The sequence below is a fragment of the Chaetura pelagica genome, unplaced genomic scaffold (genome assembly GCF_000747805.2).
Source record: "Chaetura pelagica isolate M959 unplaced genomic scaffold, ChaPel_1.0 scaffold45, whole genome shotgun sequence".
In the NCBI taxonomy this organism is placed as follows: Eukaryota; Metazoa; Chordata; class Aves; order Apodiformes; family Apodidae; genus Chaetura; species Chaetura pelagica.
Window position 1 is genome coordinate 5,225,860 of NW_009953217.1, and position 17,616 is coordinate 5,243,475.

The 17,616-nt window shown below is 41.2% G+C and overlaps 1 protein-coding gene across 1 annotated transcript in view; it reads left to right on the plus strand.

Annotated features, from left to right (window-relative positions):
* The window catches only part of PPIL2 (peptidylprolyl isomerase (cyclophilin)-like 2), a 72,594-nt gene extending 55,240 nt beyond the window's left edge, over positions 1-17,354 (plus strand). Inside the window, exons 15-20 of the mRNA XM_009997705.1 lie at positions 1,771-1,888; positions 4,241-4,297; positions 14,108-14,180; positions 14,338-14,400; positions 14,878-15,017; positions 16,716-17,354. Coding sequence (XP_009996007.1) covers positions 1,771-1,888; positions 4,241-4,297; positions 14,108-14,180; positions 14,338-14,400; positions 14,878-15,017; positions 16,716-16,809 — 545 coding nt within the window. The 3' untranslated portion in view covers positions 16,810-17,354. The remainder of the gene's footprint in view (positions 1-1,770; positions 1,889-4,240; positions 4,298-14,107; positions 14,181-14,337; positions 14,401-14,877; positions 15,018-16,715) is intronic.
* The last annotated feature ends 262 nt before the right edge of the window (positions 17,355-17,616 follow it).

The following is a 17,616-nucleotide window of genomic DNA, read 5'->3' on the forward strand; positions in this document are numbered from 1 at the left end:
TGTTGATGGTCAGTGGGTCTGCAGGCTTTGCAAGTGTGTTTCTGGTTTTGGGCAGCACCTGTTCCATGCAGTTTTGCTATGTTCTGAGCATAACTTGTTGATTTACTAACCTACAAGAACTTTGTTTGTATGAACAAGACAGGTAACTAAGACAATGCTCTCTAAGACAAGCCTCTTTTAGCAAATAGTGGGGAGATTCATTAGCAAACATGCTGGCTTCTGGAAAGGTATTTTCTAACAGGTTGAACACATTGGGTTTGACTAGAATAGCTGGGTTTGGGATCCATCTTCAAGACAGTAAAGCTGACTGCAGCTGTACCAATCTCTTTCACCCACTGCTGATTGAAATAGGGGATCAAGCTGATGTAATTTAGCTGATCTTAAAGTATTCAATAGCCAAAGATTGCTGAAGCAATCATTCCTTCTCTACTCCTGATTACAGAAAATCCCTACAGGGTTTGTCCCTTTTTTGCTTCCTCTTGTCAAATTGTAGAGCAGGCAGCAGTTAACTCTATTAATAGGTCTTTTGTACATGATTAATTGGGGATTTAAGTAGGTCAGTTTCTTCCAAAATTTCTTGATTACTAAGTTTCACTTGCAACTGTCCACCTGTGATGCTTTGTTTTTGTGGTATCATCTGGAACTCTTCTCTCATTTGATGCCCTCTTGTGATTTGTTGTGCAAGGTTTTCAGTAGAAGCCTGTTTTATTCCTCAGTTTTACTTGCTGCTTGCCTGTGCAGCCATATAATCAAATTGCTTTTCTGTAATACCTGTGCAAGTAGCTGTGGAGCTACAGATCCTTTACTGCCCTCCTGCTTCTCCAGTGATACAGTTACTCTAGGGGATTCTTGAGCCAGTTCTGTAGATGGACCAGTCCTGCTGCTGGTTTGGATAGTTTTGTTTGCTTTATTTTTAATACTATCCTAAGGTGAAATATTTTTTCATGGTTTGTCAAACAATATTATGGATTTGACTGTAGAACTGTGACTCATCTCAGCCTTCGTTTTTCTTACCGAGAATTATCGTGGAGGAAAGTGCAAATGAAAATGTCAGATCTGTTATAAATAATGTAAAAGTGACAGCCAGGAGGAGAGGTCTCCCAGACCTGCTTTCTGTCCATAGACACAGAAAAGAAATCCATTTTGGAGGGCTAGGTCTGCAGCTTCTGCAAAGTTTTATCATCCTTTTGACTTCATTGCTTTTAAGGGTTTACATCGTCCACGTGTCTAGTAGAAATATGTAATTTTTGGCTGTTATTTTTGATAAATATATATTGTCATTCTTCACTGATCAGCCAGGAATTCAGCATTTGAGTTTATAGCTCCTATTCTTAGTTGATTCTATTAATTTATTTCATCTCACTGATGTTTTATTTGGACAAGCAATGCCATATTCAGAGTGCAATTAACCTAGTAATTGTTTGCTTTGTGTTTTGTGAGGAAGCCACTTTTAAAGATTTAATGTCTCGAAAAAGAAAAATTATGGTGGACTATCAGTAAAAAATAAAATATTTGACAGTTCTTCAGCATGCAATGCATAATACTGTTGATAAACAATCTGGTCTGTTGCAGTTGATAGTATGGGGGCACAGAATTTTGTTGCCAGTTACAAACATCTGATTTCAAGGGCATGCTCAAATACTAGCCTAGTGTATATTATACATGTAGTGATCAGAACTGCCAGAAACCTTGAATTTCATGTCAGTGCATGTTATAGAATGTTGTGGGAAGCTAATGAAAGCAAACTTCTATAATCTTTTCTCTTTTAAGGAGGAGAGTCTTACTGGGGAAAACCTTTCAAGGATGAATTTAAGCCAAATTTGTCCCACACAGGACGTGGTGTTCTTAGTATGGCCAATTCTGGACCCAACACAAACAAATCACAATTGTAAGTAGTCACTTGCTTTTTCTGTTTTATCATTTCCCTCTAGACATTGTGTCTTGGTCTGTTAAGAAAACAAATGACATTTTACAAGCTCCTCTTTAAAGTTCAGTCAAGTGAGATATTTTGTGGAGTGCTGCATATTGAAATCAGGGTGGCTACAGCTGCTGTTGCCCAATCACAGAACAAAACGAAACACAGCAAGAAAACCTGTGGGTTTAATATATTATCATTATTTTGTCTCTTCTGTTTTTAAGATTTGAAGATTTTGTTAATTTTTGTCAGTGTCTCCCCCATGTTATCCCTGTAAGATCAATACACCTTTCCACTCTGTTTAAATTTAGTCCTATATTGAACTTTTTGAAAGGGCTTAATAAAGGGAAACATATTCTTTATGGAACAAATTAAATTTAAAGGCATGGAAGTTGTAATAACCTCCTTTGTGTTTAACATTCATAGAGGTGTTTGCCTACAGCCTTCTGAAAATACTGTGTGTCACTTTGAGCCAACTATTTATTAGTTCCTCTCTTAAGTACTGCAATAGAAAAAAGTTGTACTTTTATTGGGAGCCCCAGGCAAGAGAGTGAGAGTGTCTGTGTATGTACTGTGCTGTGTGTTGGGACTGGAAAGGGAGTGGGCTTCTGGTTTTGGTCTTCATGATGCTAAGTATTATTATAGCTTGTAAACTATGCACTAGTGTGGTTAGCTTTAACTAAACACAAGTGCTTGTCTCAGGGCCTTCAATAGGTTTACATACTTCAGGCTAAGCTTAGTTTGAATTAGAATGTTACTGCTAGCAATCAGGTGCTGAATGAGGATAGAGTAGAGGCTTTTTTATTTTTTTAAAAAAAGGAAAGGTATTCTAGAAACAGAAGTTAGAAGAAGTTGAGTCACATCATCTGCTGCTGTAAATGTGATCGTATGTGTCCCAAAATTTGCAAATGAAAGATGAAGTTCCTTTATAAGTGAAGTCCTTGAGAGACTCCAGCTGCTTGTATTTATAAGGCTTCGCTGGCAGTGTTCAGACACTTCTGGCAACTGTGGTGACCTTGGGAACTGGGTGAATAGCTCACCCCTCAGGCAATAGACACTGCAGTGCTGGGAGAGCTGGGTCCCCTCTGTGAGTGATGCTCAAATGATTCTCAGAACTTCTTCAGGATCATCCTAAGCTATGTTTATTCCATTGTCCTTAATTTTATTTTGGCTGTCATGATGGATGAGAAGCTCTTTCTGTATATTTGCTACTGCTCAGTATTTTTAATTCTTATAATGCTACATAACTGACCACTTGATAATCTTAAGTGTTGGATAGCTGCAAATAAAGTGGTGCAAAGGCCCTATGTACAAGGCTAAGTTGAAGTGTTTGCCCTGTGTAGGGGTTTGCATTCTGCACAGCATCTCAGAGCTTTCTTAGGGCAAGCCATGGCTTAATAGATGGCCTGGCAGATTGTAGTCTCTTCTGTTTGCAATCATATAACTTCTGAGGCAGTTGCTTATATGGAAAAGTCCTTTTGGAATGCATATATATTTTTAGCTGTCTCTAGTGTAGTGTAACAGATGGAGACAGGGAAGAGAGCCAGCATGGCATATCCAGCCAAGATGGACCATTGTGCAGAATACCCAGTGCAGAAACCTCTGTCTCTTGGGTTCTAGTCTGTCTTCCAAAGCAGCACTAAGCTTTGGAGAAAAGTTCTAGTAGCAGTGATTGCTTTGGATTTGGTATTTTGGTTCTTAGCATTTAAGTTTAAAAATACAACTCCCAAAATGTAAAGTCCAATTAATTAGAAATGAAAAATCCACGTTTCACAGGTTTTCATTACATTTGACACTTTGAAGTATTCTTCTGCCATTCTTGTATATTCAAAGCACGAATTTGCTCTGTCCAGAGGAGAAATGAATCACTGAGAGGCCAATTTAATGGAAAAGAAATGCAAAAAGTAAATATCCAAAAAGACACAAGTTTACACTGGCAGAGGGCTTTTGTGTTATATGAACTGTATTTTCAGGATACAAGGTCCCATTCATGCACAAGAAATGTGCTTCTCAAGCAGGATCCACATCTCCCTGTCCTGCATGAGCTTCCCAGGGCCTTCTGGTGGGAGAAGAAGCTCAGATTAATTTTGGACTTTGTGCAAGTCACCATACTTGGAATAATGTTTAGGGATGTTAGTAGCATATAAAAACAAGAAGTCAAAGCTCCAGAAATTGAAGATAAAACACACAAAACAGGGGAGTTAAGGATATGTGGCCAGCAGGAGAGGGAGAGGGGCTTGACTTCTCCCAGCAGGCTGTTTTTAAGCACTGCTGGCTGCTATGACAATGAGATGATAATACTAACTTTGTGTTAATTCCTTTCAGCTTCATCACATTCCGCTCCTGTGCGTATCTGGACAAGAAGCACACAGTTTTTGGAAGGTAAGTGAAGGATGTTGTGAGCAATAGTATAGCAGACGTGCTCTCCTGTGTCTCTGAAGCTTAGAGAGAAGAGTCTAGTGAGTTCTGCTGGTCAGGAGTAGGTGGCCAACGTAGCATCAGTGCCAGTCATCAGACTCTGTCTTTTTCCGCATTCCATCACTGTAAAATTGTTTTACTTCCCTTCTGTGCCTGGCCCTTCACGGGTTCATGGGCAAAGTAATCATCATCCTGTAACCAGCCATGGTAATATTTGTGGATGCTAATTGCTGGGACACAAATGATGACTTTTTCAACACTGCTTTCATCCTCTTACAAGCTGTCAACCAGGAAATTAGTCATGACAAGACTGCTTTTCATCATGGCACAGAACATAGAGCTTCTGCAGAGATTAGGTCTTTTGGGCCCTTTTATTCTTTTTTTATTCTATCTTCTTTTATTCCTGACCATTATAACTGGTATAAAGTCTATATGTTTGTGTGCACATATGTGTACGTGCAAAGATATTACCACTGCAAGACAGCAAGGGAACTTCATTCATTATAAAAAGAACTCTTTTCCAGTCAAGCCCTCACACAATAAACATTAAAGTATTCATTACAGAAGATATTACAAAAATCTTTATATTATGGTTTGTTGTTTCCTTCCTCTGCTGCAGATAGATGGTATTTACTGCATCAGTCATAGCTATTGTAACAAATCCCTTGGTGCAGGTAGCAGGAAGGGGAATTTTACTGGCCTGCTTCAGTGGTACTTCCTGAGGATTTTATAAAATGTTTAAAATAAAGATTTTGTTTTTATTCTTTTCATAGTTTTATCCATTTGAAAGGCAGCAATTGAAAGTAAATGTGTGTGCTGTTTACTTTGATTAGATGTCATACAAGAGTGCTGGACAATGAAAGGGATATATTTAATCCATGCTCTTTGCCTGTGAGTTCTTGAGACAGAAGCTGGCTTAATTTTAAACAATTATTTTAGTGCTGTTAGTTCTGATACTGACTCTGCAGTAATTGCACCCTTTGAAATACATTTATTCTTACTTTATCAGGTCTGTCCTAGAAAATTTAAAGTTCCCTTGTCATTTGATGAAAGCAAATAGGTAAAGCAAATTCTAATACTGAAAGTTGAGAGTGAGAATATTCTTGGTGGAGTTACATTACCTGTATCTTAAGACTATTTAACTTGAACTACAATCTCAGTCCTACTTGTAAAATCCCATTAAATGCCATATGGAAATGCTGTTAACCTGAGCTTAACCACCTCATCAAGTAGTGTTTGAGTTAAGACAGTTCAGCTGAAGATGTGGTGGTTCTTTGGTCCTGGGTGCAAGCTGGCTTCAATGAGCATCCTGTGTAGTCCTCCAGTGTTTTTGCTGTGTTTGTCCAGTATGCTCCAGTTTAACTATAATTCACCAGGAGTGAGTTTGGAGAGTTGCTGAGCCCAGTGCTGTGCAGGGAGCATGCTCCAAGAAGCCTTCATACCATGCATAACATCTCAAGTACCTTATGAGTAAAGCAGCTCGAATGATGTTTCACACTGTACGTTGCCCTTTAGAGCAGAATGACTTCAGTCCAAGTATATCTGGTTAAGTGTACATAGCAGAAATTTATGCATTTTTAGCAAAGACTGTCTTTATTTTTATTTTTTTTAATTGGTTGCCAGATTAAAGAAGTAGTGCTACTTTTTGAACATTGCAAGTACTCTTTGCTGAAATACAAAGAAATAACTTGATTAAAAACATTGTTTTAGAATCATGTTTGACTCTGCACAAAAACTGAATAACATCTTCATCAGAACACAGAGCAGATGAATTTTACTCTGGATTCTTGCATGTAAATGAACATGAATTCAAAGAATGTAAAAAATGAAGAAGCTGAGATAGATGCATTCTACTCACTATATTAATCTACAAATGGAGTACTTGAGTAAAGAAATTTACCTGCAAATTAACTTAAAAGGCTGATGTGTGTGACTCTTAAGATCTGTATTCTGTCACTAAAATCCTTCAGCTGTTTTTACCTGCATTTGTTTTTAAAAGCCATTAAAGCCAAGAGATTCCAGAGATTGTACCTCTAGTGTAACTCCAGATTTAGTTTGCTATTTTTGATCCTGGGTGTTTCTAGGATTTGGTGACTGTATCTGATCTTAGACTGTGTAGTACAATGATCTCTGGGAAGCGTATCTAGGAATAATATCTAGATTTAAGAATATATTGAACCTGTGAAATCAGAATTCTTTGTTCATTCAATATGAATGTTGAATTGGTTTGTCTTAATTGGATGCTTACTGGCCCTTTGTAACTTTTACATAGATTTGAGGATTGCTTATTTCAGTTAATATAAAAACCTAAATACTCTTACCTCAACTGTGCCCCCAGCTTTTTCTGTTCACCTCTGGTTCATGTTAGTGAGTGTCACATATGCATATTTGAGAAAAGAATTTGACCTGTTTGTAACTTGTATAGAACTTTTCAGCAGCTTTCCGTACTTTTCAGAAGAACAGGAAAACAGCAAAAGAGAAACTGTTCCCCTTTTGTGGTTATTTGGGTCCTGTGTGATACAACATTGAAAAGTTCCTTCTCTGGAGAGCTGCGATTTATTCATGTCCCAACTGCTTTGAAACACAATTTTTGCATAGTAGCAGCCTTTAAGTGCTGGATGTTTGGCTGTTAAGTGTGTTTGGAAAACACACCAGCTGCAGGCAGTGGGAGTGTGGAGAGGTAGCACATGTCTGGCTCAATGCACTGGAATTTTCAAGCCTGAGGATAGGGCTGTGGCTGGGGGACGGGGAGGTACCTTGTCATGATTGTGCTGCCCACCAGAGCAATAATGAGGACAGATGTTACTGAAAATAAAGGAGGTAATTTGGCATGGTCAGGAATCAAAAGCAAAGGTGGAGAGTGAGAGAAGAATGCCTTCCTTTGGAGGTGTGTTGCAGGCTGCAGGGATTTCCTCCTGCTTCAGCAGAGCTGCCTAGATTACTAGAAATGGTAATTACTAATTACCATTTCTTCTGACTCAAAGTATGCTGTAATTAATGTGAAAACTAACTGGTGGCTTTTGTTGGCTTCCAGCTAGCTGGTAAGAGGTTTAATATAGAAACTCAAATAACGTAAACCAACCGATGTGCATTTGGTCTGCACAGAGTAGATGAGAAGCATTTGTAGGTGTCTGCTGCATGGGGAAGGTGCTGTTTGGTGCTGTTGTGGGCTATGGATGGGAAGTTTCCTCTTATCCATGCCACAACTGGGAGCTAAACTGTTGCCTGAGCTACATCAGCTACAGGGATGTTGGACCTGGAACACAGTGCAGACATCGGTTGCTGTCTGGAATGCTTTATGCAGTCAAGGTGCAAGCACCAACCATCCATGTTGTTCTTATATTCTTTATTACCCCAGTGGCTCTCAGTTCCTGTGGTTCAGAGACCTGGTACCTTTGCCCTTTATAAGTAGAAATAGAAACATAATCTCTGTCCCAGAGAGCTGTGTAAGTAGAAGCAGGGCTGCATATAACAGGGAATTCACAAGAGTGACTCCTTTCAGCCTACCTTCCACCAACAGTTTGGACTTTGTTCAGAACCAAGGAAAAAGAAAACCCCAGGAAAAACTAAAGTGGCTTTGTGGATGTTTTGGGGGAGCCTGCTCCAAAGCTAGTGGGACATATGAAAAAGTGCATGTTTAAAATAATATTGAAAAGTGATAGAGCCATGCTGATCAGGATGAGGAGAGGAATGTTCTCTTGGAATTTTGAGTGAGATTTAGGACAAGCAGAGCATGATGGACTTGATAGCGAGGGCAGGTCACAGGTATGTGTTGTGATAAAAAGAAAGGCAATAGAGAGAGTGGAGAGAAAAGTGTTCTGGTCTGTGTGGGAAGGCTGGAAATCATCTGTGCATTTTGGTGTGTTTGAGCGTCACTTGTGTTTGTCAAGAACTCAGAAAAGGATGGGACAACTGAGACAGGAGATGCATATATGGAGGATGGTTTTCCCTTCTGTACATGACTGCAGGTAGCTGTTAACTGTCTCGAGGTTTCTGCCATTCGTTCTTCAGTTCTCTTTTTCCTGGAAATAATGAGGAAGGTGGTTTGGGAAACCTCAGACTTGGTCAAATTGGAGGCATCGTTCAGTACCTGACATGCTCTCACCTTAGTCTTCTCTTTTCTTCCCTCCTTCCCTTTCCAGATGTTTTTGTGGAAGTTTTCTTTCCTTGGATAAATATAATTCTGTATTAAGTATTCCTTGACCTGTTTAATGCCTTCTTTTGCAGTTCTGTAGAATGGGACAATGAAAGTAACTCTTGTCCTCTAAAGTAATTCACTACACAAAACAATGACCAGGCATTATTTAACCCAGGTAGGGTTAAACAACACAGTGTCTGCTTCCACTTGTAACATTCCCTGTATGATTTGAACCAGTGAACCCAAATGGCGTCTAAGCTGGGAAAATAGTTTGCTCTTCTGCTTTAATCCATCTGAAGAACAGAGAAGCTGTGTGACAGCAGAAGAGCTGATTTTGCTGTTGAACCTGTGTAGGGAGCCTGACCTAATTCTGCATTGAAGAGTCTGCTCCCCAGGCACCAGGGTACGAGGGAAGAGCAAGGCAGGAAAATAAACGAGGCCTCCGTGTGGACGCCATGGCCGTGATTTAATGTAGCACAGGAGGGCTGGGCTCTCAGAGCTGCTGTCCTTTCCAAAACAGTTGTATGATCTCTGAAGAGGAACCTATGCCAAAGAAGTCCTTAAGTGCCAGGTTCATCTGTTGAGTCTAGCTTCAAAATGCTTTTACCAAGTTGTTTTATTTTTTTCAGCACCCTTCGTTACCATGTCTCAACTGCTAGATTAAGCCCTTATGACAGACTGAGATGTTTCAACTCCATCCGTGTTGCAAATTGGAATTGCTGACTCCATTTCAGATTGGGTGTATGCAGAGAGAACATTTTGTCCTGAGTGTACTTGTTTGTGCATGTATATATTGTGTACTCTCTATGTGTATATAAATATATATAGTCTTTTTTTTATAAAAATAACCTTTAGGGCAGAATATGTTTACAAAACATGTTCTTTTCTGGTTTCTGTTGCTCATTTAAAGCATTTTTTTAGAAAGTCCAGACATTGTTCTTGTATCATCTTCTGACCAGGAAATTCTATCGTCTTGGACTGCTGCCATCCCCAGCATTGCATAAGGCTTAATTCCTATAATTCTCCTAAACAAAAACATAAGAAATAGGAAGTCCATGTGTGAATGTCTGAGGCTGTTAGGGAGTTGCAGTTTTCTTTGGGAGCAGCACTAACTAATGTAGCAGTGAGACTTTCATCGGCCTATTGCAAATGGATAGAGCTTGCTCCAGATATTTCACTTACACTTTCATGCAAAGCCATTGGCAATGGGTACAAAGCAAGGTTACTGGTTTGCATAAAGAAGCCTTGACAGAAGTAAAATTTTAAATAACATCTCTAAATTTGAAATGCAAAGATTTTCAGTGCTAATTTAGGTCATTTTTCAAGAAAACAGAATTGCATGAGAATTGCCACATTTTTGTTTTCATTACTATGCTAACAAAAAACCCCTAGATGTACCTACCTTGTCGTCCATGCTTAAATGTAATGCAACATTTATCAAGCTCCTCTAAAAATACAACAAGCTGTCTCAAGGATGCTGAGCTAAATATATAGTTGAGATCATCTTTGCTCTGTTCAACATCTACTGGATGTACAAACCCTCTGTTTCACTGATTGTTCTAAAGTAAGTGGTGTCTTGAAGGTCTCATTCTTTTCACTGTAGGCTGTCACCCGACCATCTGTTTAAACCTCACTTAGTCAATTTAGGGCAAAGCATGTGTGGTACCTTATAAAAGGAATGGAGCCAGAAACAGTGGAAAAGGTTAAACTAATTTCCCCCTTCTCGCTTCTCTGCTGTGCTCCCAGCTTGGCAAAAGTCATGCTGAGTGAGGAAGACAACAGGTTGTGACCTGTCACTGTGTGTGTAACACACTTACCATATGAAAGGGCACTAAGGGATATTAGTCTGAACTTCTCGAGCCTGTATTTTCGTTTAATGAAAATTGTGTACCAAGTTCCTTATGCTGAGACTCAGATTTATTCACAGAACAAGTTTTAGCTCTTTTTGTTTAGAGTGAGTAGATTGTTTTTTTAATGCTTTAATGCACTGATCTGATGGTCTCTTCTACATAAACTTGTATCAGCTTTTTTTTTTTTTTTTTTTTCAAGATTTCTATGAGCTTTTCTTCTTACACCCAGAACTTGTGTTGTGGGATGGGCAAAGAATCCCCAAAACTACTCTGTAGTAGCTCCTCATTCTGTGAGGAGCAATTGCTGTGACAGATGCCAGGGCATGGACTTAGAAACATAATATCTCGTCAGGCTGTTTTTAGTGCTGCACTGTAACATCATGAGATTTGACAATAACAACAAGTAATGTTTCAACGTCCTGCATGTACATCATCTGTCTACTTAGACAAATCAGAGGAAAGCTTGTAAAATCCTTTACAGTTTTAAGTTCAAACATTCCATTGTTCTTTGCATCCCGTCATGAGAGCCCTGATTAATACATAGTTCAGTTTTTTACTCAACAGATGATGTTTGCAATCAGATCTTGTCCTTTTTTGGATTTTAATTTTACTGATGATTTTTTTACTCAGCTGGGTGTGATCCTTGGCAAGGCTTCCATGTGCTCCCTAAACAAAAGAGACTAGTAAATTATTTCCAGTTCCTCTGGTTAGAGTTCTCTTCTCTGATGTGGTAGTTTGTGTTCAAATTAATATTTTTTTTTAATGATCTTATGGCACTGTCTAAAGACATAAATGTATATTGAGAGCTCACTGTAATATGTATGGAGATACTCTCTGTACAAAATGTTAGAGAGTGCAGGAGTGTAAAATAAAGCAATTTTTCATTTTAGGGACAGGAAACTAAGAAGAGAGTGACATGCTCTGCAGGCATAACAACTTTGTCTTTTCCCCACTTAGCTCTTTATAATCGTGTCCTAATATACTATTTATAATTTACTGATGACCTGTGAATGCCATCTCTGTCACAGCCTTTTAAAACTTACAAGTGATGAAGTATTCCCAATAATATTTAATTAGCATAGCAAGCAAACAGTTGTGAGCATCCCCAAAATGCATTAGGGCTGATATTGTGGGAGGTCCAGCTGTGGGCTAAGAGGTTATTCATTTGAGATTACCAGTGCATAGCTGATCTGTCTATTTCAACTTATCAGAACCTAATTAAATGCAAACATATGAGCAGATAATGAATGTAGCTGTTGGCTAGAAAATCCTCCAATACTAGATCAGAAGTTTCCTTTAGGGGCAGTTAAAATACAGGAACTGTATCTTAGGCTGTATGTTAATCATCAGTATTACAAATTAATCTGATATCAGCCTGGAGGAGGATTTTTAAATTGCATTTTCCTCATGAACATACCAGAGTTCATGCAGGGTCTTCAAGCCCTGTTCTGCTTCCCCCAGTGTGCTACCCCCAGTTTGCAAATGAATGAGGCTGTTCTAGCCTGCATACATGTTTTTTAATTGCTCTTAAAAGTCACAACCTGATTAGAGAATATCGACAGTCCATTGGGGAAAAGTTTGGAGCAGCACAGCAGCAACAAAATGTCAGCAAGGACAGCTCTGCTCAAAGCAGGTGCTGAGCAGCACCCTCTCTGACTTGCTTAATTTTATTTTCTGTGATGGGGTCTGTCTTTTGGGGCACGTTTAGTGCCTGTTCCAGCCCATGGGAAGGCAGCGAGGGGCAGTGGGGCTGTGTATTACGCCCGAGTTTGGTGTTGGATGAGGAAGACCATCTTGGCTCTCAGACTGCAGAGGTCACCCTGCTTTATTTGGTTAACACGACTCTTGGGAGAATGTGTCAGGTGTGTAAATAGATTTGGGTGAAGTGGCAGAAAAAGTATGTTCCTCCATTGGATCAGACTATGGCAAGTGGTAGCCAGGGGTGTCTCCCCAGTCCTGGCTGGGCAGACTGTTGTGCTGGGGCTGAAAGGGGCTGCCTGGCTGTGAAACACCTGCAAGAGTGAGATATCATAGTGGATGTAAATGTGTCAAATATTTGTGAATATCATGTCTTTTGATTGAGGCATTCCTCTGATACAGAAGCAGAGTTAGGTGATAAAACACTCTATGTATGTGCTGGTGCTGGAGTTCCAGTTAACCCAGCATTAGGCTTTGAAACAGTTGCCACCCCATTGGCAGGAGTTGCTGGCTCCTGGGTTTGCAGCCCTGGGCTCCTCAATGGCCAGCTCCTGCCCTTTTTGTCCTGCTCCCAGCCCCAAACTCCTCTGGCTTCAGGAGCAATGTTTTTGAGAATTATGGCTACTTCTCATTGTTCCACAGCCATTAATAAGGGCTGTATTTTTGGTTCCAAGCCATGTGGCTTGGCTGTATTAAAACAGATGTTGTCCAGCTACAGCTTTTTAAGGGATCTGGATTGCTCAGCATCAACAACCTGTCTTTGTCTTTATTTACTGCTCTTCTAAGTATAGCTGTTTTCAAATTTAATTGGGGATGATGATGTGGATAAAAGTGTTGAACACTCTGGAACCAAGATCTGATCCCAGCAGTACCCTTCTGGAAACATACTGACTCAGTGGTTCCTATTTAAAATTAGATTTTGACACCTGTCAGCCAATTTTTTATTTAATGTGTGCTATGTTCACTTCATATCATTCTGGTTTCTCAATCAAAATATCAGCCGCCTTCCAGAATTCTGTTCCATGGACACTGTTATCCCTGCTAACTACATCTGTTGTCTCAAAGACAGAAGGTTGTTTGACAGACTCTGTTTTCCACAAAACCTTGTTGATTGCTGTTACTTATTTCCTTTCTTTCTTAATCATGTCCTGTCTCTGCTATTCCATTATTTTGCTGGGATAGATGCCAGGATGACAGGCTTATAATTATCTGGGCCACCCCATTTATCCTTTCTAAATATCCTTTTCTGGAACTTTCCCATTGTTCCACACTTTTTTTGAAAATGAACATGCAACAGTCTAGAAAGTCTTCAGCCTTTCTTAAGCATTTTTAACCAAGTATTTGGATATGTTGTCTTTAAAAATGAGAGGCCAGGGATTTATCATCCTCCTGCATAGAAACTGTGGTGAACAGTGTCCTGGCATTATCTTGTGGCTGTGACTCAGTGCTCTGCTGCTTTCCCAGAACCCTCACAAGGTCATGATCATGATGTGCTTTGTCCTGCACTTTCTGTTATTATGGGCAGCTCTGTCATTGTAGTGCCATAGTTACAATTCCTTTTCCTCCTAATAACACTCTTTGGTCTGATATACAAATAAAATAAAATAAAAAAGTTAATGAAAACGTGCTTTCTTGACCAAGTCTGTTGGTTTGTTTTTCAAAGCTCATGGGAGTAACAGATGAGCTGCAAATTTATGGATGTAGCATTAGGAAGTGAACCCATTTTGAAATGGGTTTGTGTCTTCTTTGCAGAGAGCTGTCCACAGCCACTTGTTCTCCATCTTGCTGTTTTGTCTGGCTACCAGGTTTTTGGACAAATGGTTTACTTTGCCTTGGAGGCTTTGACTTTTCCATGGTCTGTTTAATTCTAAATTCAAATCCCAGATTTGAGAAAAAAAAATTTACCTTCTGCACTGAATTATGTTATCTTGGACCTTCCAAATACAGTTGCTTATTCCTCTTCTTCCACACACAATGGTTTAAAAATCTGCTAGAGTAATGGGCACAAGTTAGATATATTAGATATAAGAGTGCAGGAATATTGCGAGTGTGTTGTGACAGCTGGAAATCATGTTCTTTCTCTTTTAGGGTGGTTGGTGGCTTTGAGACTCTGACTGCTATGGAGAATGTGGAAAGTGACCCAAAAACAGACCGTCCCAAGGTATGTGAGAAGCACCAGGGGCTGTGCAAGAGGGAGTGAAGGCATGTGGCCTCGTGTGGTAGTGCAGTTCACCCTTCTGTTGCTTCTCTGAAAACTGAACTTGGGCAAGATGGCACAACTTAATCAGCAGATTGATTTGCTCCTCTTCTGTTCCCAGGAGGAAATACGAATTCAGACAACAACCGTTTTTGTTGATCCATATGAAGAGGCAGATGCCCAGGTGAGGATAAATTGATTGGTTGGTTTTCTTGAAAGGCCAAAGCTCTTCTTTGGAGAACTTTGTAACTTAATGCCTTTTATTGGAACTTGGGCAGCTCCTTGGGCCATCTGGTTGCAAACTAAGATGAAAAAGCTGCCATTCAGTGTTGCCTTGTGTGCAAGGGCCGTTGCTGCTTTTTCAGCACAAAGGTCTTGCAACTGAGTCTGGCACAGCTCCCAGTCCATCACAATTCCAGTTGTTTCCTTTCCAAATGCCCACAGTAGCTATGGGTAGCTGCAGGTGAGAAGAGAGGCATTTTAATGGCTACAGACAGCCTGTTTGTAGTGGCCCTGGAAGTCTGTCTGCCAAAGCCTGCCCTGTAATCATAGCAGTGCTGGCTGCTGTTTTAGAGGGCTTTGAAGCTTCAAATAAGTGTAGACATTTTATCCTTACTCTGGACTAGCTCTTGTAACAGATTGCTTTCTTTGTTTCCCACAGGTTGCTGCAGAAAGAGAGAAGGCCCAGCTAGAAGAAGATGCAGCCAAAACAAAAGCTGAGGTGGCCCCACCAAAGAAAGAGGTCCAGGCTCCTAAAACTTACCGGCAGGGGATTGGAAAATATATTAACATGGCTGCAGCGTGAGTTCCCTGCCCATCTGATCTTTGTTGAGAGTTTTAGCTGCCTTTTAGAATGCTTACCCTGACAAGTGTCATTGCTCAGGTGTTTGATTTGTGCCAGCAGGCTTTGCAAAGACACTTAACAGTCAAGAGTTCCCTCTACTTCTGTTGGTTTTCAAGATTACAAGTTAACTGAGCTTTTCTTTTAGCACTTGAACATGACCAAGTTGGTCTTTAACAGCATGTGCTGACTTCAGAACTGTAAATACATTTCCACAACTCAGAGGTCCTTGAGGAACTGTACTGTGTCACTTCCTACACAGTCTTTTATTCTCTTCCTCTTCTGCAGCTATTTCTGAAGGCCACAGTCCCACAGATGTTTATTTTTCATGAGCTTCTCCCCTACACAAAGTGGTTGCCCTAAGCCCATATCAGTCTGCTGATCTAGTTCCCTGTTCAGCCACAAAAACAGTTCTACCAGCACAACTGAAATGGCCAGAAAGTGGAGCAGGTTCCCAGGCTTGCCATGGGAGCACAAGGTGTCTGGCAAGTAGCTCCAGGGTGCCCAGCTGGTTGTACAGGCTTGTCCTTAAGCATCCTCTCCCAGACACCTTTTGTACACCCATTGGGATTGGCAGTGTCACTTGCTTTTCTAAGGACAGCACAGAATCCCACCCAAGTGGCAGCTTTGCATGACTTTTGGATAAATTAAAATAAATGCCTTCCACTTGATTTTTCACAGGCTCCTCTAAAAGCATATGCAAAAATGCTGTTGTCTGCTGCATAGAGGTGTGTGTTTATGCATACACAGATCTGGACAGCTATTTAATCAGCTTGTATGTGCCTGCATGACTTACAGACATTTGCATAACAGACAACAAGAGTATGTTAGCCCATGTAGGTCAGTTTGATGTTTCAGTTACAAAACGTTGGTTGTCCCTTAAAATACCGTGTTCAGCTTAAAATTGCTGACATTCTGCACTGTATTTGCAGAGGAAACCCTGGCAGAGTTTGCAGCGCTGGGGAAATAGCTGAGTAGTATAGAAAGGACTTCCCTTTCCTAGTCCTTCACTCCTTACAGCCTGCCTTAAAACTGAGATCTTGGTCTATAGCAGCCCTTTGGCAGATTCAGGGTTCTCAGTTCTCCCTATCAGCTACTGATACCTGACAATAAAACCACAGTACATGAGCTGGCTGCATGGTGTTCCCATGGACTTGCAAAATCTGCTCCAGAGATGCTGAGAGTAGCAGCAGGGCTGCAACAAGCCATGCTCAAGAAACAGGAAAAGATCTTAAAAACTTGTCCAGCTGCTTTACACCTAATTCCCCACAAAACCTTTTGCTGCCACAAATGTAGGTGAGAAGGCAGAAAGGGAACTGTGGCTCACATTTTTATCCTGACTGGGCTAAGAAAGTACAATTGCTAAATCTTCAGCTCTACCCTAGAGAACTTGTTGGGTTTTGAATATTTTCCTGGAAGTGTTCAGAGCCATCCCCACAGACTGACACACTCTCCCTCTTTTTGGGTATGCCAAAGGCTCCCATCCCCACACCCCTGCAGTCTCCATGCTGGCATAAAGCTCTACTCCTCTCTAATTGGTAAGGAATGGGCTGGCTTTGGTATTCTTCCAGTCTTGCTGGGAGAGAAAGGGCATCCAGTTGCCCTGGTTCTACCAAACAGTAAATAGCCCCTGAGAGTTGTTTTCCCTTTGGCTTCAGGAAGCGCAGCGTGGAAGATGATGGGCCGTCAACCAGCACAGCTGCAAAGAAAGAGAAAAAGAGCACAGGCTTCGGGGACTTCAGCTCCTGGTAGCAGCACTGGGAGCCTAGCACTGGAGCAGCACAGCAAAAAAGAAACACAAGGCAGCCTCCCACGTGTCCTCCAAGAGCCCAAAGGCAGCCTGTCCTGGGGAGGGAAGGCACCAGCCTGCCCTTCCACTGGGGAAGAAGACTGCTGCTTTGTTACGGCTGGTTAATGTGGCTTTGTTTTCTAGAGAGCTGCATTCCCCCCACTGCGTCTTCCTCGAAGGCCTTTTTGTTGTTGTTTTGCTAAGTGGGGAGCAGGCAGCCCAGCTCCGCGGGGGATTAGCTGGAGCCTTTCTCTCCCTGCCTGGCAGCAGACCAGGCAGAGCCCAGCCTTGCAGGACACTGCTTCAGTGAACAGCTGCGTTGGTGAAAGAGCTCCTTTTACAGGTAATAATTTCCAGACCAACCAAGTCTGCTGAATGAAGGGATGAATTGACGTAGTGAGGAAGTGCCTGTGCTGCTGTAGCGCTTTGCAGAGGGGAGGAGAGGGCTCCAGCCTGTCCTGCCCTTCCCTTCCAGCTGCCTTTTACTAGTTCTCATCAAGGACCAATTCACCAACTCTGTCTCTTGCTGTTTGTGGGCCTGCCTCCTGGCTGGACTGACTGCTGCCAGTCTCCATAGGGCCTCACTCAGTCCCACTTGAGCTCTCTGTGTACCTACTTCCATCTCTAACAGCCTGGGAAGCAGCAAATCCAGATGGGGAGTCTGGGGTAGCTGCATCACTTGTTTCTCCCAGTCACTGGCCATCCCTGAGCCACTGGCAGCCAGAAGGACCAGGATGCATCAGTCAGTTCAAACCTGTCCTTGGGTCCCA